The 24,692-nt window shown below is 47.4% G+C and overlaps 1 protein-coding gene across 2 annotated transcripts; it reads right to left on the bottom strand.

Annotated features, from left to right (window-relative positions):
* Window positions 1-2,123: 2,123 nt before the first annotated feature.
* Window positions 2,124-9,848, bottom strand: LOC128729173 (transcription factor kayak). 2 transcript variants are annotated; one of them, XM_053822829.1, is made up of 4 exons: window positions 9,724-9,848; window positions 7,281-7,878; window positions 6,107-7,068; window positions 2,124-4,927 (listed from the first exon to the last, which is right to left on the bottom strand). In XM_053822829.1, the coding sequence occupies exons 2-4, from the start codon at window positions 7,332-7,334 to the stop codon at window positions 4,525-4,527; spliced, it is 1,419 nt and encodes a 472-aa protein (XP_053678804.1). In that variant the 5' UTR covers window positions 7,335-7,878; window positions 9,724-9,848; the 3' UTR covers window positions 2,124-4,524. The 2 variants fall into 2 exon arrangements, with proteins under 2 accessions (XP_053678804.1, XP_053678803.1); XM_053822828.1 differs by lacking the exon at window positions 9,724-9,848 and having other exon boundaries at window positions 7,281-8,064.
* Window positions 9,849-24,692: the final 14,844 nt, after the last annotated feature.

Below are 24,692 nucleotides of genomic sequence, written 5' to 3'. Positions count from 1 at the left end.
TATATATATATATATATATATATATATATATATATATATATATATATATGTGTATATATATATATATATATATATATATATATATATATATATATATATATATATATATATATATATATATATATATATTTATTTATATATATATATATATATATATATATATATATATATATATATATATATATATATATATATATATATATATATATATATATATATATATATATATATATATATATATATATTTATATAGGCATACATATACTGATAGATATTACGACGACAAGCTATCGCGGATCGTGGCGAGCGGGGAAGGTTGGCCATCGAAAGGGCGGCACTGGACGAAAACGAACACGAGGGCGAACCGCAATCGGGCACGGGCCTTAGCAGCCGTCGAGATGAGTCAATAGCTTTAATAGAAAATATACGAATTTATGGTAACGAGACCGTGCTCGAATGTGATCGAGTTTCGGGCGGGGTCGGGGGCTAGAGGAACGATGCACCACTGCACCCAGTTGCCATCCTGGAAAGAAGGCCGCCAAGGCGTGCCACCGTTCATTCCACCTTCCTGGAAGGAAGCGTTATTGCTTTTGTTTATTTAATTTTTTTTATCTAATCGTTGGTTAAACCATTGTGGTGTATATTTTCGTTTTTTTCCCCTGGACGGCTTTTGTGGTGTTTTAAGAGGACATGCAATTTGCTTGCATTTGGTAGAGCGTGTCGGGTTGATAACCACTCAGCTAACGGCTCCTTCCTTGCGAGGCGTGGTGCAGAATCAGCTATTATTAGTCGTTTATACGTAATTGGGTACCAGCGCCGCGGGATTGTACGTAACGTAGGACGAGGTGTAGGACGGCAGAGGTGTCTCGTATGAATGTGTGTCTGTTCTTGTATGTGTGTGTGTGTGTGAGAGAGAGAGAAAGATAGAAAAAAATGCATCGTTCGCCATATCATGCGAGAGGTCGACGGTAGTGACATTGGCAGATATCCTTCACCGGCAAACGATACGAAGGATACGCCACACCCGGTCGTCCCGGTGGTGTTGTTTCGTTTTTGGAGACAAATATCGAGAGCAATCGCATTGCAAACAAAAAAACCCTCCGGGAAAAGGGTGTGCATTGGGATATAAGCATGAGATTGTGCGTGGATTGTTCGCTCAAAAAAAAGATAATCCCTTTAGGAACTGCTGATCCATTCCGGGGCGTGGGCTTGAAAGAGATCCTCGCGCACACACACCACGGCACCCGAGTAGCTATTGTAAAGTTGTCGCTACCGTGCGTTCACGGGATCGGCGCGATGTGGGGCTGATATCCCTAGAAGGAAGGAAGGGGGTGGTTCGTCCCAAAAGAAAAAAAATTTCCTCGAAAGGACCCTGGCTCATCAGATCCAACTCATCGCGCCGTCTCGGCGTGGCGTGTGTGTAAGCGGCTTGCGCATGTCGCGGCGCGATTGAATCAATTCTAGATAGGTAGCGTAATCGATTTGACGGAATCATAGCTAGAGTAAAATTCAAAATCTAATAATCAAGCACCTTAGCAATTTTTAAACAACAACAGAAATGTAACAGTGCACGACCACAGTAACCTAACGTCATTAACAGTAAAGCAAAAGTAAGCGGAAAACAATAAACCAAACACACAAAAACCCCTATCTGGTGTGGCGTCTTGTGGAGTCTTTATTATTTTCAGTTTCAGCTTTGAATGTATAAATGGACGTATGAATGATTATGCATAGTGCGCCTCCATCAAAGGACGAACAGGAGATTGCTAGCTTGCAAGACGAGAAGTAATTTATGAGCAATGTAGTAGGCTGTGCCTGCAGTAAAAAAATATTACACGCCCTGCGGATCCTTGGATTGCTTGCTGGCCAATATGTGACTGCTTTGGAGAACAAAATTTTACGAAACCCAAAGGCCTACACCAACGTCAGTACACCATACCTGAAGTGTTCGTTTAGTTTTGCGCGCGAGATGGCGGATAAAGATGATCATCAAGCGAAACACGTGTAATTACCAGCTTCAAGAGCATTCAGATGAATTGTCCTTTTCAAGCTAATACCTCCCGTTCCCCAAAACTGCTACATTGTAGCTATCAGCAATAAAGTAAGGCCAATATTTCGTTTTCAATATAACTTCCTCTTTATTAGGTATTCCTCTGAGCGAAATTCTAAGTTTGGAACCAAATTACAGGACAGGGAATTAACGTAAAAGTTACATGCTTCACGGGTGCTTCGACGAGCGCGAGGGAACGGACCGTCCCGTCTTTCGACACCTAAATCCTAATCGTTGCCCAGGCAGCGTGCATAACTGGCAAATCACAATCTGGCACCGAAGTAGTAATAGTAGTATATGTTAAAAAATATATATATGTATATGTATAAACGCTTGTAAATATGCTCTATGTGCCTGTCCGCGTCCGGCCTGCATGATACTGCATGCTTTTTTTTATTCTACTTTTTTGCGCCCCTTCTACTATCCGTCAGGACTTTCCAAACATTCTTGTCAATGAATTCCTATGATACACGTTAGCCGTTGACGCGTGCCAGCAGAAGAAGAAAAAACTATCATGAATGTAGTTTTGCCCTAAATGTATGTAGGTGTACAACGCAAACGAAAAAGAAAGAAAAAAATTGCATATCACGGTATTCGCTCTCTTAGAATTAAAAAGTGTCTCTTTCGCTTGCGGTTGGCTTATGTTTCGCTCCAATTTCGTTTCCAGCGAACTAGTTTTGGGTTGTGTTATGTGTCTATCCAGCCGTTCAGCTTATCTTGCAGATATATGCAGCTACATATACTGATTCTCCTCCTTTATTGACGCATACATTTCGATTTTCGGGACAAGCAGTGTCCAGTCGTACCCAACTGCCTCGGAATCTGTACACTAACGCCCTCTACATCTCACTCTGGTTCATTTACGGCGTACACACCGGCGTAATCCTATGAAAACCACAATCATCCTTCGTTATTCGTTAGTACAAGGTAATATTACAACGTATTACTATTATTATCGCTATTTGAGGCATTACGGATTAGGCATTGAACCACTATCCTATTCTTGCGGCGAGCTTGCGCGTTAAACCCCTATTGCGGTGCTGAGTTCCCATGGGACTTTCCTTCTAGACTCTTATCAGCCACTGATTGCACGTTGTTGCGACAGACGTTACACATTTGGATGTTTCAGATGCCATGTAAAGTAGTTGCTTGCGAATGTGGATCGAGCTTATGATAACAGCGTCCTATATATTATCATTTATAGTTACTCCACCAACGCCAAGGTCCGCCGAAGGCGCGTCGAAGGCAAATCCTTCATAAAAAGATCATCATGCCATAACATCGCACGTGAGAAAATGTTTATTATATGTAAAGAAAAGCTTCAGGTATCATTTGATGTAAGGTATTCGGGACATACAACGGAGGCACCCTAACCGACATGTACAGTTTGTTTGGAAGGGCCCTCTAAAATAAAATCCACTTTCAGCAGTATCAAATCATAATGCATGATTTGTCATTAAAAAAACATAATAAAATGTGAGCTTTTGCCCTATTAATGGGATTTCATTCATCAATGAAATCTCATTCTATAATTGACCAGATTCAACAATACTTGATACGGTTCAAACATATCAGCACATGACCCATTAAAACTACAATTAAAAAATAATTTTGTTATAAAATTTGCTGATAAAAATCACGTTATTTTTCGAAGCATTTCCTTTGATCGCTCAAATACAGTATCTCATATTTATATGAGACGTTATGTACGAGCTGGCAAATAGGGGTCATATTTGAAAACTGATGAAACATATCAAGTGCTTTGTTCCTATTTAGTGAAGCAACGTTGATTTGATATCGAGACCAGTTTTGTTTGTTCAGCGGAAATTTATCTTTGCTGTGTTAGCAAAGTTGCAAGTATTAAAAAGTTTACTGGCTTTACTCATGCGCGATAAGACTGAGAATGCGGTCTTTCCTCGACATGCGTAGCCCGTTTATCTCATTTTCTTTTCTGCCAGTGTGCGCGTATCAGTCAAGCGAACTTGTCATCCCCGATGCTAGTCGGGGCATGCCAGATGCCTACTTCTTTGCTAACAAATCTTGTTAGTGAATAAAACAAGGCCCTCAAAAGCCATTCGACGGCATTCTGTTTTGAGCAATAATTTCTCTCGCATGCATGCAAGATTCATCAAAAATTCCGAATCCGTAGCATGATTCGAATCAGGATCAAAATGATAGCTAATGCACACACTATCCCCTTTGTCATTTGTCACATTGTCCTTTTGCGAGCGCTGAGGTCTCTCCTCTTAATCCATGTTTGGCAGATGCGTTAAACATCTCCTAACAGCACGTGCGGAGTCGTGGTGAACTCTCATTGACACCCTGGATCGTTCCCGGCCTCCCGGAGGTAGATCTGCGGATGAGGGGCGCTATCTGCCGGTCCAAGTGCTAGGTGCTACCAAGCGTGAAACGGGTTCTACGCGCAGTGCCACGGAAGGCAACAGTGGCGTTCGCGGCCAGCTCTTTGCCGCTTCCTACAGGCTGCACAGCTTCGACGGTTCCGTGCTTGTCGGTGTGATCAACTCGAGCGGATTCCGGTTCGGTGGGAAGGTGATCGGGGCGGCAATCGGTGTCAAACCGGTACCGCCCTCCATCAGGCTCTCGAAGTTGAAGAGCCCGCTCGAGGGCGTCGAGATTCCCATCGCCCCCGTAACGTCCGAGCGGGTTAGCAGTGGGTACTGGGCAGCTGACTTCACGTCCAGGCTGTCAGGTCGTGCCGGTCGAACACTGTTCGCTGCCATCGAAGCCGCCATCGAGGCCACCACCGACGTCACCATGGTTGGTTTGCTGGTACCGAACCCGGCCATTAGTGGGGCCAGGATACTGGTCGGTGTTGGCGTCTCCAGGCTGTCGCTCATGATCGTCGGGAGTTTGATCCTAAAATGGCAGAGAAAAGAGAGCATTTGTCAGTCACGAATGTGTGGATCCAACCGTTTACCATATACTAGATACGAGAAGCTCTTCCGACAAGATGTTTCAGATAATTAGAGTGTAACTATTGCCCTACGTGCGGCATAAACGACCAACCGAGACTGTGTCGAATGAGCTTTCCCAGTTGGACAGTATACGGCCAGAGGACCCCTACCTCATCATCTCGCATATAATGCCCCGGTTAAGTGCAAGCACGATGCATGATATGCTGACATGAAGGGATGGGTTGCAACAGACGTGATGTCATATGCTTTGCATGCAATCTCTGACTTGATTTCCAGCTGAACTATAGATGCAATAGGCTCCATGTAGTATGGTTTGCGTGAATGTTTTTACTTGTATTCTCTATTCTTGTAGAATCGTGTTGAACTTATTATCTTAAAGCTTTACTATTTTATCGTCGAAACAAAACCTAAAAAACATATTTTACAAGCGAGCCTAAACTGAGGCCTGATAATACTGACATGGTATTTTGAGATTCTCTTAGTTCATTTTTTTTTGGAAATATTTGCACATAAACAACAGACACGTACATACATACAAAAGCTAAAAGCAGGTAGCAGAAGCTTAACTACAAAACCGTCTTACATCTATGTTTGTGTAATAAACCATATTTAAAGGAATTTTGGGTGTTCAATAAAGCTCATTTTTATGTCGTGAAATAATTAATCCTCGGATAAATATATCGCACGCCGCATTTGAGTCGAACAATGACACCCCTAATGTTGCAAGTAGTAACCGTTTTACGTCAAAACGAAACTTAAAGATCGCATTATAGATTGAAAGGATTCAGGAGAGTCCGAACTTTAAACTGATAATACTGATACTGGTGTTGTAGATAATCACTTATTTCTAAATTAAGATTTTTTTAATAACATTGAACAAAGGCACATACAGTACACAAGCCAGAAGCTCTTAGCATTACCCCGCCCTTAAATAATAAAGCCGCCTTAAATATATGATTTTTTTAATAAAGTATAAGTAATGAAGTTTCATATGTGCAATAAATGCCATCGCGTGTGGTGAGATAATCATTCGTTGGATACATATATCAAACGCAACTACGCACGAAAATAACTACGTCACAAACACTCCATAACCAGAAGGACTTTTGCAGATGCTTACTTCTTAGTACTTGGCCGAGAGCTCGGCTGTGCCGGCTGCTGGTGTTCGGAGGCGTCACTCAGCTGTTCCTGGAGCTGGCTCGAATGCTGATGGGAGGATTGCTGTTGCTGTTGCGCGAATTCCTCCTCAGGTTCGGTTTTGATCTTAGGCAACACAAACCGCGAGATCCCCTCCAGCTCGGTGGGCTTCAGCTCGATCGGGCTGCGTCGAGCTCCTGCTTGCAGGCTGCAGCTCTTTCGGTGCGATTCGAGCAGAAACTCAAGTTCATCCTTCTCCTGCTGAAGCTGTTGGATTTCATGCTGCAGCGACTGTCGGCGTTTTTCGAGCTGATCCGTTTCATCCACCAAATCGTTCGTGTGGTCCTCACGGCGCCTTCGGCACCGAGCCGCAGCCTGCTTGTTCCGCTCACGCCGGATCCGGCGTTTTTCCTCTTCTTCAGGTGACAGATTCGACGGCTTGTGAGGTCTGCGTCCACCGACGTTACGACGACCACCACTACCGGTACCACGTGATCCAGCCGCACTACTGGCCGGTGGCGTCCCAGACGTACCGATCGCGAATGATCCAAGCGATCCGAGTAGTCCTGTTGTTTCGCTCTTGCTACTTCCACCTGAGGTCCCGGAACGTCGAGCACGCGTTCCGGTCGGTGCTGATAGGCTGCTACCCGCTGGAGGTTGTTCGAGCGAAGCCGATGACTTCGAGTCGAGATCATCTGCAGTGTACCCGTGCGAGCCTGAGATGTGCCACGACCCGTTCGAGGTGGAGCTGAGCGACTCTTGGCTAACGCCACCGTCCTGACTGTGTTCTTCCATCGGATACGGTGGTGGCACGAACCCGGCCTGGTATGGCAGGTTTATCTGGGCGTCGTTTGTCGCCTCGATGAACGTCTGCTCGATGGTCTTCAGCGTCGTAGGCGTCAGAGTTGCCGTGGTGAGCGTTGGCACACCGCTGTGCACCCCGAACTGCAAGTACAGAGAGAAGAAGTCCTTGATTAGCACTGCAGCAGTACTTTGGAGGGGAATAGTCAAAGAAAAGAGCTGTCAAAGACTTCTGGATGTGTCAAATACGTGAACTTAATAGAAGTAAAGATCAATGTGTTTCATGTGTCACAGACATAAGCTTATTAGGATCAATGGTTTGAACCTTCAAACAAGATCCCCAACCCCTGGCTAACCTGCTCCATTAGCAGTTCCCGGGCGATGAAGTTGGCGAACTCGCTGGCATCCATACTCCTCTCGATTGAGAGCGGGAGGAGTTCGAATTGTTCGATAGCCACCTCTATCTTGTGATCTAACTTCGTGGTTCCCTCTTCGCCTCTCGAGTGTGTGCGCGTGCGATGGTATATGGTTCAGATTATGCTTTTGCTTTCTTTTCCGACTCAATCTCACAACTGGTTTTACATCGCTAATTTAAATCACACTCCTTGACGCTGTTGGCTTTTCGGTCGTTGTTAGCCTGTTTGCTATTGTTTCGATTGCTATTGGCTTTTCTTTCTGGAGCAGACAGAGGGAAGACTAATCGTCCTGTTCTCTGCGTCCCAGTTTCGCTTCGTTTCGCGTTTTCGTTGGTTGGTTTTCGCTTTTTTTATCTTTTCGTGTTTTCTCTCTCTATCTCTCTTTCTTTTTTGGTGCAAAACGCACTGTTCACCTCACAGGAGGAAAATCTATGTTTTGATGAATTTCACATTCGTTTGGTTTCGTCAAGGGAAACAGAATCACTGTTCGATCGCACGGTCGCAAGGTCGTTTTGTTTCTTTCCTGGTACTCGTTTTCCTACCGAAATGTAAACCAAAGTTAAACATCTCAACCCAATTGCATTGGATTCGGGAAATTTTGGAGGGTTTTGTGAGTTCTGCAGAACCAGAATTAATCACTCCATTCGTCCCTCGGTATCGTTGCTTCACCCTTGCGAGATGCTTCGGCAAATAAGAGACGTGTTATTATTTTTTTGTTTTCTACTCTGGGATTCTTCAGCTCGCTCGAAAAGATTCTCAAAATGTTGACTTTCAGTTCCGCGCCGCCTTTCGAAGTGGGTTTCCCAATTCGCACACGCACACCAAGCTGGGAGGGGGAAGGGGGGGTTGTAAAATTGCAAAAATATTCAGTTACCCCCTCGTGCTCAAACCCCTTTTTCTAGAGAGGCCGCGATATGGCGAGATACGTCATTCGACTTCGAGCGTGTATTAACACACTCGCGCACCATCCTCAAGCTTCAGCGAATTTAGGGGTGGGTTGATGAGGGTGAGTAATGCCAATTACATTTTACTTTCTCACCCCTTCCGCTCCGCATTCCACCCCCAGCCCCCGTGTAAGATGCAGATGTTCAGTGGTTTGATGTGTTCACTACCGGAACTAAAAACAACGCTCCCTCAAAAAACGGTGCGCCTCCGGGGAACGGTGGAGAAACACAAGATGGCGATAGGTATGCCGCCTCCAACCCCCCCGCAGTCAGACCATGTGTTTGTGTGCGGACATAGCATGTGTGTACGTGAGCAGATAAATCGGAATTTATTTTTAAAGGTGATTTAATCACTCAACCAGCGTGCGCACAGCCACTTGCCAAAACGAAACTACTGCGCCGCCACCCGGTGTCCCTATCTCTCACCCCTTCTCTACAGGGTGCCTCCTCCACGGGTGTGGATGTGGGGGAAAACACACGCGTCCAGATTTTGTGCAGGGTGGCCAACTAACACGTCAAACAACGCAGCCCTGGAAGTGACCGTAACCTTCGCGCATCGAAAATGCTGGGAAAATAACGCCACCCACCCCCATTAAAACCATTTTCCCCACACACCTAGACGGGTGTGTGAGTGGATGCCGTTCTTCTCACGCCATTAAGCTACAGCACGGCGTTGACGGCGCAATTTTGACGTTTTATCAGCATCCTTACACAGATAACGACAACAGGAGGCAGCACCAAAACACAAAACACCAAGCCAACGGTGATCGTCGGTCATCGATCGGTGTTTGCCGTGATTCCTGCCGCGTGAGCTACCGGGCTTTGGAATGCCGACCGGAGAGTGGAATTTTTGTGGCCTGTTTTCCATTCATCGCACGTGATAAAACAGCAAAAACCGGGGGAAAAAACAACACTCCTCGGCTCCGGTTTTTGCTGCTGACACGTCAGGGCGATGATCGGTGCCAGTGTGTGGGTGGGTGTGACGATTCGACGATCAATTGGGCGTGTGGGTGCGCATAGGCAGGTACAGAATCGAGCCGTCACATTCTTTGCACACTCTCTAACGCCTAGTTCCCCCAATGACAGTAATATGCACCGATGTTGGGTAACATTTTCGCAACCACAACAATGATCACTTGGCGGGCTGGCGGCAAAATTTGAGCAGGAGATGTTTGCAAATTGTTGCTCGGTGTCCTGATTGATCGTCGTTCTGATTGTGACGATTGATTTTTCTAGATGTTATTCAGGTGAGCACGATAGAGAGAGAGAGAGAGAGGTAAAGGAGAGAACGTTCAAACCCAATAATCAATTTCTCCTCACACAGTAGCAACAAAAACAACGAAACGTCACTTTTAGCCGAACCGAGGGTGAGGTAAGAGATATTTAAAAAAATGGCAAAAACACCCAGATCCGGAGGCTGGTAGTAGGGAAAAACGAACAGGGTTTCAAACGGCAACGCAAACCAATCGGCAAGGAGGATCGATGTATGGAAAACAATACAATCGTGTTCACGAAAAACAAAAAAGAAACGGTGCGTCGTAGGAGAGAAGCGAGAAAACAAAACAAATAAGTAAACAAAAAAAGAACGGAGTAATCGTAAGGTAGAATCTATTTAAGCGAGAACAGCACGCGCGCGACGCGTCGACTCTCGGGTTCGTAACTGACGTGGCCGGGATCTGCGCGGGTTTTCACTGGCCCAACCCGAAAGGGCGATCGGGATGTGTTTTTTTTTTGCAACCGCGCAGCCGCACACAATCCCTTACCCCTTCTCTTCTTGCCTTTACCAACCCGGCTTCCCAGCGATCGCGAGATCCGGAAACCTCTTCCGCCGTTGGCGGTGACGCTCTTGCCGTGTGGGTGGCTAGCGAGCGGAAGCAAAGGTAAAATCCCTTTCGCGTTTGCGCGTCTAGGCCGCGACCTGCCGAACCACAAACACGCTTAGGCTGCTGCAGTGGCATTCTGCTGCCAACTCGGTACGATTTGCAACGTACGGGCGGTGCAGCTGCAGTGACGTGATGCACTTCATTCCTACGGGAAATGACCCCATTTTTCCCAGTGGGTTTGTTGTTGCTGGATGCCTAGTGTAGGCGTAGATGTGGTGAGCCGTCTTCATCTCCGCGACGAGTTGATATTTGTGCAAATTGTCCCTCGAAGCATGACAGATCAACGGTGGGATTGAATGTTAGTATGACAAGCGATTGTACAGCGGCTGACATTGGTTAGAAGACTTGAGATCTTAGTGGACGTCGGTGACAAGAACGGCGATTTGACAGTTCGCCATCGTTATCATGATGGCTGAAACTGTCACGAGCTCGCGCTATTTTGTTGGTATTTAAATTCGGCCACCCGCTGACGGTTAAATTGGTTCTGCGTCATTAGCAGGCAGCATCCTTCACTCGTACGCTCGCAACCACACATGCGCGTGTGAGTGCTTTTCTATTGTGTTTGAGCGTGTGGCTTAAGGTAGAGAGAGGAATGAACGGTCCACTCTGTTTTGCCGGCGAACGCATATGTGGATCCTATTTTTAGAGCAAGCGTTTTGCGAGCTCCAATGACTTCATTTAACATTTAACCCTTCCAGCGCGCTAGGGAAACGACGTTCGCAAATGGAGAACATATGTCTAGAGTTGTCCGCACAAGGCAAATGTAAAATTGCTCGGGCGACACCCATGTTGGTTTTGCTCCACAAATCGACAGTAAGCTGTATCTGGGACACAATTCCCAACAGTGATGCCTGCCCGGGATGAGTGAAATTCGCATCGAATCAAGCCAGGCAAACATCAAATGAAGCGGACATAATGCGATGATTGTACACATGAAAAGCAACAATTTTCCTACCATTCCAACCACAAAGAGCTTCAATCTCGTCGGCCGGTGTAAATTGTGCATCAATTGACACATTATAAAGATGAAAAAAGGAGGAATGCTAACCACCGTGAACTGCAGCAGGTCTGATACCCTTTCGCAAGAAGACAGACGACACACGCCATCGTCCTTCGTTTCCGAAAAGACAGTACTGCTCTTCGGTTACAAGTGGAGCAAACAAAGCGGTCGTATCGCATTAACAACATAACACCCTCCAATTTTTCGTCTGTGTGTGGCGCCACAGGAGGGCAACATGTTCTTCGTTCGTTCTGCCCTTTGGCACAATTCCCACGCGAATGAGATGGGGCGCCGGCACGCGACAGGCCCAACAAAATCGGTGCCACCAAGTCTCGCGACACCCCCACCCACTGGTAAAGGTTTATGGGTGGGGGGTTGCGAGTCCTTCCGTAACCTTTAGGGTGAGTGCCGATTAGAAGATGAGCTACAGAGCAGCCTTTCGGTGAGAAATGTACACCATTGATCAGCGATTTGGAAAAGAAAGAGATGGGAAAAAGGTCCCGACCGGAGGGCATGCTCCATCCCTGACCTGGATAATAGCATTTATGTCGCTACCATTTTCCCCTCAAAACCTTTGGAAATTATCCTTGCAGGAGGTAACGAACGTTAGAAAAGGAAAGATCCATAAAATAGCACACGCAAGGGTACTAAAATTGGACCAAATCGCCTCGGTCAGCTGCTGGATCGAAGGCCCAAATCTGGCGAGCAGGTGTTTGGAGCTGCTAGACGTTCCTGTACCACTAGTACGTGTCGTGTTCAGCATTACGTCCTTCATGCCGGACACATCCAACACCACTCCGAACAATACCAAACTGCGGACAAAGGCGAGCTGATGCGAAGGAACAAAAATAAGCCGTAAGGAAAAAGTATTCCAAAGCGTATGCAGCACTCTAGGGCAGTGCAGCCATAGAAAAAAATGCACAGAAGCAATAACAAGTTTATCTCTATTTTTTTCTTCCCTTTTTCTTTAAAAAACGCATATCTTGTCGGTGACGGAGCGACGACAACGAATTCGGACTAGACCGACAAACAAGGGCAGATGGAAAGAACGGCGACAGTAACGCACAACACAAGGTCTGCCTTCGAGAATTGCAACAACGACGAAAGAAAAAAGGAAAGAAAACGGCACGACGACATCCGTCGGATAGGTTCTTCTCTCCACACAATACGGCACGTCGAAGATCGAGCGCACGTCACCATATATCCGCTCGGACGTGAAGGCAGAGACCTACACTTCGCTGCTTTATCTCGCCTGACAGCGTCAGGCAGAGACGCATCAATTCGGCATGTGTGAGAAAGAAAGAGAGACCGAGAATAAGCCTGAAACAACCTGCCCCCTTGACAATCACTGCATGTGCATTCACGAACGGTGGAGGACCTGATGGAGGACGCATTGTTGCGCTCGATTTGCGCATTTACTCGTCGGTGGCTCCAGTTACTGTTGAGGATTAAGATACAGCAAAGCAAACTTTAGAATGCGTGCGTGTGCCTTGGTAACGGAGCATGTCAGCTGAAGTACACTACGAAAAAGCGGCCATTTTATTTTTCTTCTGCATCCTCTGCCCATATGCTGGAAAGATGCATTTTTTGTTGTTGCAATAACGCCCCTTACCAGCAGCGATAATAAAATGGCCCTGTGGTACCATTACTCGTCAGCTCTTGATTGATAACCAGCGCCCCTCGTTGGGGGAGGAAAATAGGACTGGAGCTGAAACCGGAGTACGTGAAGAGCAAACAACGATAAAGATACCCATTCTCGAGTCCCGGAACCTGAGGTTCCAGGCTTTATAGGCTGACGAAAAATGGCCACCGTCGGAGGAATGTGCAAGGGCTGAATCTGTGGAGGCGGGCAGTCATAAACGGCGTTATCATCGGTTACTACACCCATTCCGAGTCCACAAAGAGCTCCATACCCCGAAAGATAAGCGGCAGCTGTACTGCCATACTCCCCACTGGGTGGGTAGACTACAACTCCCGAGAGGCGTACTTTGGAATCGCCGGACTACAAAATAAAACCCCAGTGGTTAGCTTCTGGTCCAAAAAACCCTCGCTGATGGGTGTCACATGGTGAGGGTCAGTTAATTGATCGTGCATCGATTTTTGGCACTCATCCGGAACCTCCTAACGTAGCTGTGGGTGAGAGTTGACCACAAAGACTTTGTAGACCCTAAACGTACGGAAGATCCGGGTCTGCTGAGGTTGAGATTCCGGAGACTCCAAAATCTGGAAGGTCCATAGAAATTTTCCGATACAATGACACCCGCATTACCATTATTGACCTAGGACCCTACATCGTCCCCCTTCCGGCTAGCTTCACAATTAAAGCAAGACCAATTAGCGGACCCCTTCTGGACGCAGCTCGGACGTATACCAACCGACCGCCAGAAGCTGCGAATGACGCTTTCACTCCCGCCGGAAGGACCACGACCGCGATGGTGGCGCGTTTCGAGAACGTTCCAGAGCTCGAATCACACGCAAACCCACGCGAAGGGTTGGGGCGGTGGGTGGTGGGTCAGTGGAGGGTGTGTATGTGTGGGTTGAAAAGCGCTTGTGTGTGTGTGTGCGTGAGTGTGCTAACAGAGTTACAATCGAAACGATTCGAAGCCGCCACACGTGTTCGAGACCGTGCAACTAAGCGGGGTGGGTTTTCACACCCCTGCTGGGTGGTGGTGGTGGTCGAACGCGCCATTACGCTTTGCTGGGTCTCACCCCTACTATACCCACTTCCACCATTCCCTCCTCCTCCCCCCCCCCCCACCATTGATCGCACGATTGTAACCCCCGATGACCTTGGCGGTTGCGCGAATACGCGACAAATATGCGCACGAACATTTTCGTTTTCATCTCAGCCGCCCCCTCCCCTCCTCACACACCCCTTCCCCCTCTAAATCTACCCTTGTCGGTACCAGCGATACCACAATAAAACGCCAGTGGTGGCGTCGTTCGCCTTAGAAGCCCTCCTGCCAGGTCCGAAACCCCTACAGAACAACGACGCCTCTAGACGCCCGTAGGGTATATGCCCGCGGGGCTTTGTGTGTGCGCGCGCGGGGGGGGAAATTATTCTCCCCACCCTCGCGCCATTTTTTGTTGTTGTTGGTGTTGTTATTTTAAATAGCTAAAAGTATTCTTTGTTTATCTGCGGTGCACACACATTTTCGATGCGATTCTCGTGCAGGTTCGAGAGCCGCTACTCTCTGCCTCGAAGGTGGAGGTTGCTACTGCACGACTACTGCTGCCATCGAGCGTAGACTATGGCGCCAACACGCGAGCAGTTCTAGGGAAGGGACCACCGTACGTTGTAGCTCACTGTGACACACTTGCCGACCGGCGAGACAAAGCAATTAGACCCCGATGGTACGCACCGTTCTGAGGCTTGTTTTTTGCTTTTGCTGAAGATCTGGGACTCACCAGCCAACGTGGTCAGGGAAATCACACCACGAGCTGGGGAAAAACCACGGCCGGAAAGTGAGCGCATTTTTGCCGGCTGTATGAGCTCAGCAACGAGCTCTGCGGGGACTGTTGCACTCTAGCCAGTGTGTGTGTGTGTGTGTGTGTGTGTGTGTGTGTGTGCTACGACTCCATCATGAAAATGGCACACAAAGGAGCGGTGCGTTACTGGTGGCCATGTTCACTTGCTCGCTCTCGCTCTCTCTAGATGCTTGTCGTTTGGAATGTATCGAGCAAGCGAATCGACACAGCGAGTAATTGAAGAAGACGCCCCCTCGCGGCGGAAAGTGACACTACGCATGCATAATGAGGTGCACGATGTCGAGTTTGCTCTCCTTCAAAAACTTGTACGGGGGATTCCCTCTAGCTTCCGGGCTTAACATTCGTGCGCACTTTCGCGGTTGATGAAAATACTCGATCTGGAAAGCACCAGCCAGCCCCCCCCTCACTCCTATTATGGTTCGCGATTGGAACGTTTCGAATAGCTGACGTTTGAATTTGAAAATTCAAACAAAACAACAACACGAACCGGAGCACGCGCAGGCCTTATACGCAGCGCTCGAAAAGAAAAAAAAAAATGCCGGGTGAGAGTTACACGGCTCTTCCTGGCGCAGGCCGGAAAGTGGAGGTTCTGGCGGGTGGAGGGGTAGCTAGCGTTCGTTGGCTTCAAAAGCAACACCCATGAGCTACTTTTGGAGGGTGTGTTTATTTTTCGCTTCACAAAAACGGCAGGGTGATAAAAAAAACCGCGCTTGCAATAATTTGTTTGGAGACGCGCAATAAACCGTTCCACACCACCCCCCCACCCCCCGCTCCGTCCCCCTTGTCTCCTTAAAGGGAATTTTAAAAAGACGTTGGCTGGCAGAAGAAGAGAAGAAGCTCTTAGCTCAAAAAATGTGGTGAAACGAATGAATGCTTTTACTTTGTGGTTGTGTTTTTTTTGCTACCCCTTTTTCTACCCCGGCACTGTGACACAGATAAGCAGATAATGCGCTAAAGGGGGAGCTTTTTGAGGGAGTTTAAAAAAATACCGCAAACAAAGATGGAAACACACACACACACATACACACACACGCTGGACATGGGACACGCTGGCGAAGGGGAACAACGGATAAAAAAGCACACATTCAGCCAAAGCGATCGCCAATTAGCAGCACTTATAACAAAGGCTATAACTGAACGTGTCCCCAACGTGTTAGAAATTACCAAAAACACCGTTCATCCCCGGGAGGAGCGTTTACGGTGGTGAGTCGCGGGCTCAAGATGCCCGATCACGCCCGGTTCGCACGTTTACGGGTCACATTTTGGACAGGTAAGGACGCAGGCCGCCGACAGGTACGGGGATGGGCTTTTAAGCCCCCTGCGGGGTACAGCATGTGTGTCTGGGTGTGTATGAAAACTCGTCGAAACGTGTTCGAGCTTTCACGGCATCTACATAACCTAGCGCGGGTTTTTGTGGCACATTGTCGAACACCGAAAGCGGAAGTCCGCGAACGTCGGCCAACAATTAAAGCCACCACACACATGCATGCCCTTCGTAAGTGTCACGTGCGCCCGACACGGGCGGTAAGTTCGGTCAGGGATACGGGATTGGGAACAGAAAGAAGAAGCAAACAGCCGGGGACTCTCCCGAACAGGGCGATGTTATCTTGATGGACGATAAAAAAAAACGGAAAAAATGTTGTTTGTAGAAGAATAATCAACAGCCCCCCATCGATTGCGCCCTTACAGGCCGTGTTTCCTGTGGGGAGGCTTCCACACCCTTGAGCAATAACGACCCTACCCCATTTTTCCGCGGGCGAAAGTCGAACATCGGAAGCGCACCCCCAATTCGACGTCGGGTGGCCGAGCGCACCTCAGCTAGCTGTTGGAAATCCTCCCAGGTACGTGGTGAACCTCAGCGGAAGCCTGATAACGACGTGACTGGTTTATCAGGGTACCAGAGGGTGATGGACCGCTCGGTTGATTCATCAAACCGAACGTACCGGGCCTATTTGGTGTTGCATCACGCACAACATGCCGATGGATGACGAAATTCGGAACCGCAATGGAAGTATGCGTCCATCAAACGAGCGAACATTTTGTGAGAACTTCGACGTCCTCCAGAGACCTTGCGGTACTTCACGGACGTTAGTTCCACGGTCCTTCAACATGGACCCCGGACGCAGTTTGTGGTCTTATCTGTTATCAAAGATTACAGCTCCAGAGCGCGAGTGGATTAGGACTTATGCCCCAAGTCACCGATAGTCGACGTCAGCCATTGTACCCCTTCTAAACCTCATGGATGTGCGCTCAAGCGAGCTCCAAAAATCGCTTCATTTCCGCCTTCTGTTTTCGGTCAACCACTCCCTGCCACCAAAAACCTCCAAGTCACCCGCGCACGTTCGGCCATCGATTGGGGTTTTTTTTTGAGGGACCGATGTGTACTTACGAGTTTACTTAACGTTGGCGTGAGCGGTGAGTTGGTGTTGTACGCGTTGAAGTAAACATCATTTAGCAGCACGTTATCATCCCGCGTCATTTGGTCGGCCGGTGGGATGGTCACGGTGCACGCGGCCAGAAAAACGGACATAAACTCTCTCTCACACACACACACACACACGAAACGCGTTTTGCGGAAACCACGGAAAAACAACGCACGGGAAACCCCCAAAAATGTGTCTTTTACACTGCGGTTGTTGATGTTTTTTTCTATCTTTTTTTTGGCTTTGGAGAGGGCAAAACTTGTGACACTTCCGGTTGTGGTTTTTTAGAGATAAAAACAAATGAATAAAACCACAAAATCAATCGAGGATCCAGAAGTTGCCGCTTCTAGATACCAACCTCTCCACTCACCAGACTAAAAGGACGTACACGTTAAAGGGTACTTCCTGTTCACAGCACCGGTCGCACACACACACGCACGCACTCGCTTACTGGAGGTTTAGCAGCGTTCGAAGCGGAAGCTGATGCAGAAACCAACCGCCAACACGTGATTTCCGCCAACGTGTTTTTGATTGATGCACGAAGAAGCAGTTTATCGCTGATTTGAGCGCGCAGAGGACGAAACCATCGAGGCCGGCCGGTTTAGGCGTATACTACTGCTGTCTGCTGCTGTTGCTACCGGCTGCCAAATTAAAAACCTCGAGAGCCAAAGCACTAGCGAACGCGCGGTTCCGCCCGTACGTCCGTAGGATTATTTACGAAATGAGCCGTGCGGGCACAATGGGTGGCCATTTATATCGGGCACTCACGCGCCGGGGACCTGAGCGACTGCTTGGTGTTTGTGTCTGGCCCGGCTGGCGGCAATCAAGTCGACCGTACGATAATGCGCCAGAGTCCTCGATGGTTCGCAGCAGGGTAGTAGAGGCGGCAGTACCCCACCAGCCTACTACCTACTGATGAATCCACCCGGAGAGCTCTCGGTTGAGTGACCAAAGCACGGCCGGTTTCGCAGTTCGCAGGCCAATCTCGGACCAAACCCCCTTGGGTGGCGTAGAGTGGAGGGAGATTTTCGATGGAGCAAATTGTGGCCCGATCGAAGCACTACACACCAACGCCACATGGAAGTAATATTTGGGTCGACGCGTGAGCTCTCTACGACGGAGCTCAGCCGCGAGCTGAGTGCCAAAAGCCGTACCGGCATGGCCGCTGGCACGCTGGGAATTCCCCAAATGGATTCTCGGTACGGGTGGTACGGATCTGTGTGGACCAAACTGTGACGCTCTTCCATCTACCAGGACCCAACCGCTTCTAGGATCTTGCAAAAAACCCCTACTGGCCGGCCTTCAAACTTCCCCATTCAAGCCGGCTTCGAATGGAACGGTTTCTTGCATGCTTGTACGCAACGTCGTCGTCGGTGTTCAAGCGCTACCATCCTCGTTTGCCTTCACCGAGTGCGAGCATCCTGCCTGAGGTAGACTTACACACACGGGCCCGGTTCTTGTTCCGATTGCACACATCCACGTACACCTGTCAGATTGGTGCAACCGGTTCGGTATGTCACGTGCGCCTGGCGCGAGATAAACGTCGAACGTCTGAATCCATCTGAGCGGCTTCTTAGTTGCAACCTCTTCCAGTACTCGTCAGGTGGATAACTGTACCTCGGAAATGCAGCGAAGGTTAAAGGAACCCAGCGCCGATTTGGTGGACAAAGCACTAGGTAGCTGTCAGAGCTTAAAATTTGGAGCAACCATCCGAAGTCCTGATAAGATTAAACTTTGAGAAACGCATCATGGATCGGCATGGAATTGACCCCCCAGAAGGAGTTTGCTGATGTTTGAGAAAAACCTTAAATCTTTGCTTGTTCTTGCTCCTTATTCAGCAATTAAGTTAACAAGCGGTTCGAGTATGCTTTAAGAACCTCTAATCGATTCCTTCCTCTGGCTCAACGCGTTGATTCTAACTTATGTTTACTATATTACTCAAAGTAAACACCGCCATCCGGCCCGATGTGCCAAACGGCTCAATGTGTGCGTTCTGGATTACGGCCCAATGCTCATGATGTTTACTTATATTTTCACAAACAACTCAATGATCCGGAGCAAGCCAATATGCCGATTTAGGCGGCAAAAATTTCGCCGCGCTGGAGAAAAATTATCCTCCAGTCGGTACTTCCTTTGGGTGGTTTCGCCCTCGACGTTGCAAAGAATAAACATCGAAACGCGCAAACAAACGCAAACCGATAAGCGCAGTTTGCTGATAAGAATTGCGCAGTTCGGGCGGGTCAAACCCACCCCTTAGATGGTTGAGTCTTAATGGTTGATGGGTTCCTGGAAATTGCACGAGGGGCCCCGCGAGATAGCGCGGAAAAATGTGCCTCAGATTTCAATTTGGGCGTCACTTCCTCCCGGCGCGCGATAAGCCCTGGCGTCTCGTGTGTGCATGTGTGTGTGTGTGTGTGTGTGTGTTTGGAAGGGCTAACTTCGTTTGCTAACTTTTGCCACTTTCGCCATTTAATGCTTGAGCAGTGGACATCACCGGATTGTATTTAAAGCCGTCATTTCTGGGTTGTGTGTTATTTTTTATTGCAACGCTACTGCACCCCGACCGGAAATGTAGCCCTCTACGGTATGGCATTATTTTTGCCGCTGTGTTTTAATGTCTTATCGATGCATCCAACCCATATCTCAAGTCCGGACGTTTCGCAAAAAGAAAATTCCACTCCCTTATCGTAATTACCGGTGCCAGTATGCCGCGAGGACTAAAACCAGGGGTACGTGACTTGTACCAACAGAGACGCACACATTTTCGAGATTTGCTTAAATCAGGCTAATTCACTGCTTTATGTAAATATAAAAAAAAACTAAACAATACAACATGATAGCTGACTACTAACTAACAGACGCCTTCTCATCCGCCAGTTGTTTTCAGTTAGATTGTTCCGCTTAGCGCATTATGCCACCATTTAATGACAGGTTGCACATTATGCGCGTGTTAAATAATGCACTTTTTTATCGCTCTTTAACCCTCCTTGCAATGCGAAATCCCATCGCATCTATGGGGCCATCTCGCAACTGCCCGCCGGCTCCAACGACCCTATAACAGTTAAATGTTTTAAATATGGTAATAGCAAGCGCCTCCACCGTCCCCACAGCAAACGTTCGAAAGTCCGCGCGAATCGTCAAACCAATGTCTCGGAGTTCATTTATTGGTCTGCGAAATCGCGGTGCAAAAGAAAACGTTAAGAAAGTGAAACAAGCAACGCGAGTAAAAGGGGAAAAAAAGGAGAAAATGCTGCGAACGTCATCACCCCCGAACGGAAGACCGACGTAGAGGGTTTCGGAACCAAAGACACACGCCACACACGCCGAGAGATGAAGGTGACGAATCGAATTTCTGGAAAAACCAACCACCCCCTTGAACCCGGCCCATTTCCCTTCCCCTGGGGGCGTCACTCGGTCAACCCTTTGCAAGCGACATCACGCCAGATGAGATTCCTCGCGTTGGTGCAACGCTTCGACTCCGTAGAAGCCACAATGGCGCCAAGTAGTACGCGAGATTGGCCATAAAAGCGCGGGCCAAGGAATTTGGCCTTATAGCAAGTTGATGATGTCGGAGAAATTTACAACCGCGTACCGCGCCAAGGTGCGGTTCCGGTTCGCTGAACTTGTTTTTAAAGGCGGCTTTCGCTTGATTGCGTTTTGTTGAAGTGCAACACCTCCAGAACCCTGCAAATAGCTTGTGCATATAGGGTGACGATCTCGTTTCATCTCTTGGTTCTCCAACGCTTGGCTAGGAATGGTAAAACTTGTGTTTCTTAGCAGGTGTTGGCGCCATGTTGGCGCTGCAATAAACCCAGATCGTCGCAGACTCGCTCGAATGGTGTTAAAGTCATAAACAGTAGTACTTGACTCCGTTTGCCAATTAATTGCGGTTCAAGGCGTACAAGCGTTGGGTAATATGGATTTTATGCATTTGCTTTATCCCGGGTATGCTTAGTTTCATCTCTGTTGTACATTTTAAAACTTACAGCATCTATTTTTGCCCTTCTACACTTCTGACTTAACCTTCAATCCTTAATCCTTAACCCTCAACTAAACCATATGAAATGTTACCCAACTTCACTCAAAGATGTCAATCCCTGTTATAAACACATTTTTGCATCCAAGTAATTATTGTAAAAATGAACAATTTAAAAAAAAAAACAAAGTAACAGACGGAGGAATGGTAATGACTTACTTTTCCTTCAAGATTTCTTCTTCTTCTTCTTCATTATGATATCACCTATCCAAATGCTGAAGCGAAGGCCCAAAGTACTAAAATAAAGTAGTTTTAAGTATACAAATTAGTCATCCGCCCTAGGATAGTTGGCCCTTTAAGCCAACATTTGCAAACAACGATAACGACTCTTCTCACAATTACTCACGAACGTCGATGGGGCGATTCTAAGAACCCGCCAAAAAGCAAGCGCCAGCTATTTACATGCGTTAATGGTGGCATAAAATTCAGCGCAATTTTCAACCAGTGATAACACCCATAGTCTTTACAGCGGAAGAGATGAGACTAAAGCAAGAGCACGCTACTAGGGAGGCCGATCTGATAGGAAAATCCCCCACATAACAGGCAGCATCAAACAGAGAAGCGAGCGCAAGAGCGAGAGCATCCGAGAGATGCCGAGGTGTCGGAGATGCTCACGCTACGCCAAAATAGCCCGCCCGAGTTTCGCCGAGTCATCGATTTTCTGCGAAAATCGCCCTCAAGCCGCCCTCGACGTGCAATAAACAGGCCCACCGATCCTCGTCACCCTGTACATCCGACGCTGAACAATGAAGCCATTGAGCGTGGTTTCGCTCGCACGCGTCCTGAGATGCGCTATCCTTCTCGCTTGCTCACCGATACGCAAATCACGCACGCTGCTCCCCAAAGACCTACAGCGCAAGTTCGAGCTTCAAATCCGGGCTTAAAAACGCATAAAATCCCAACGAACGGATCCGAGGTGACGTCACTTGATCGAAAATAAGAGACCAAACAACAACAACAAAAAAACGCCCAATAGAGAGCCGCAATAAAAGGTAACCACAGCCACCACAGCGACGGAATAGTGATGACGCATCGCAACTGCCCCACACCTGCACCTACCACGACGCTTTCCCCCCCACCCCGGGCGAGTCCACAAGCGTGTTGTATTGCTTCCCAAAACACGCGAGCTTGTGGCTCTCAGCACCCACTAAAGCAACTGTGGGATCCAATTCACGGTCATGACAGTGGTTTGGACCAATGGCAGCCGAGAATGACGATACCGCGTGGTGAACGCGCGTTGTACGGCGTTGCTTCACTCGAAGGCAGTGGCCATTTGCAGTGATACTGTGGATCTGCGAGTCGCTCACGCCACGCGAACGAGCACAACGTGCTCATGTTTCGACGCGTTCGTGCAAGGGAAAGATGATGATTTCGGGCAGGTCAACGGTGGCGGGATGTCGTTTGGGATGGAAGGGCCTCTGGGATGGCAGGGCTTATCAGCTGGCGAACCTTGGCGGACCTAAACATAGATTAGTCATCCATTTTACTGCTCTGGGGATAGCCTAAATGAATGGTGAGGTAGCTGATGCGTTCCAACACAACCCGGGAGTACCTGAGGGTGACGTACCAGGGCGATTGCGTGATATTGGAGAGATGGTGAAAGCCATCTACAGGGGACCTGAGGTGTTCCGTAGAGTGTGGAGCATTTCGAGATTACGGGATGTCTTAAACACAGGTGTCAGGGAATTAAAGGAAATACTGTTGCACAACATGTAGTGTAAGGCCATTAAATGTAAGTCTAGTTAAGCTATAGCAATAACGGCATTTCTGGTCAACTCAAAGAAAACTTTGCCTCTATAGATAGAAGCTTAAAATACGCATTCTTATGAATCTTTTCTCATATAACCCTCCGTACTTCCACAAATTATATGTCCCAAAGAAAGTGGCTTCCAGCGCATTCCAGTGCTGTCAACCATGGCTTTCTTTTTCCGCGGGAATTTTCCGATCCTTCCTGTGCCATTCCACCCGTCCGCAGCACGTGAACCAATTCAGAGTGCAGCTACAGACGTCCATCGAGCGGACCAGCAGGCGAGTGCCGGAAATGATTGAAATATTTTCCTCACTGTCTGGCGTCTTCGAGGCAGAGACGAACCCTGGGGAGGTAGTTGGCAAACATGTGGCGCCTTTTCAACCGGCGTGCCATGTGAAGACACCATCGTATTCCAGCAGCAACAGGTCTTGGGCATAGACCACCCGTGAGCGGAAGTGCCCTTCTGTGTGTTAAAGTTGTTTGCTTTCCGATTTCGCGCCATTACCGAACAGAAAGGAGCAGATCGGTATTGTGGTGTTGGGGCGGCACTCTTGCTTGGGGCGGAAGCATGCTTTCATGCTTCGTTACATGCAGCGGCATCTGCAAATTGAAAGCTGACAAATTGAACAAGCAACGATTGTTTTATTTATACTGTTATCAAGTGGAGCTAATTTTCAACTATTTCTCAGAAAACTACTTGTTACATGCTTTCCTTGCAAGTATCAGAGTTCACTCCATGTCTCAAGTGAATTGTTGTTCTTCTTCGATAAAGACATTGCGAATTATTGGTCACATAATCTTGCTACGAACGTTTCGAACAGCTTACTATTTCACAGCAGCAAGCTGCCTAATTCAACTGATAAATATAACCAATTAAGAATATCATCAAAATCATCACAGTAACCCACAAAATATTGTACGATGTCGACACACACCAGCCACTGCCAGATACATGCCAGATGTTTTTCTTTAAATTCTTACAGGCCAGAGGTTTGAATTATTTTACAAAACCCTCATAAAAGATGTATTGGACAAATGGTATCCTTTTCCCAAAAGCTATACAGTATAAATTATCGTATTTTTGCGGAAATAACATTTCTTTTTTTTTATCTACGCTTTTTATGCCGATAAGTAGGGATAATGGTAAACACGAAGATTGCGTTTCTTGATTGAACTGAAAATGATTTAATTTAATAAAATCATATAAGGGATTCACGATAGCCGAAACGTTAGCGTGCGGCACAAACACACGATAGTATCGGTATTGAATCTCGTCTGAGCCCCCCGCGTACGCAGGACTGATTATCCAGATACGAGTAATTAAAAAAGTCATGAAAACCTTAACTAAGCATAGCAAGGTAGGCCATGTCGTTACGACGTGCTCAATTGAGTGTGGATCAGTAAAGAAGAAGACTAGATAGTGAGAGACTACAAAAATAGTAAATGATGGTACATTCATGATATCGATGAAATGCGTTTCAAATATTTTAATTATAAACATCAAGAAATTAATATCACATTTAAATTGAGAATTTATAATGCTCTACAGTTTTGGGTTCAAATTTTAAATATGTCTCCTCATATGCAGGACTTACTATCCGGTTACGTTATTACCCAAGTCAAGGAGGAAGACAGGACTTGATCGACAACGGTTATTATATCACTAAGGAATAAAGTACCACAGCTTCTAGTATCTACAACTTTCTAAGGCAGCTTACTGCATTATTACATTATACAGCAGTTGTTATTCCCGCGAATGTATGTCGTTAATGAACAGTGATGTTTGTCACTTTCCAGGACTCCCTATTGTTGAAATCAAGCCTTTAA

The sequence above is a fragment of the Anopheles nili genome, chromosome X, assembly GCF_943737925.1.
Source record: "Anopheles nili chromosome X, idAnoNiliSN_F5_01, whole genome shotgun sequence".
Classification (NCBI taxonomy): Eukaryota; Metazoa; Arthropoda; class Insecta; order Diptera; family Culicidae; genus Anopheles; species Anopheles nili.
This window is presented reverse-complemented; position numbering and strand designations above follow the sequence as displayed.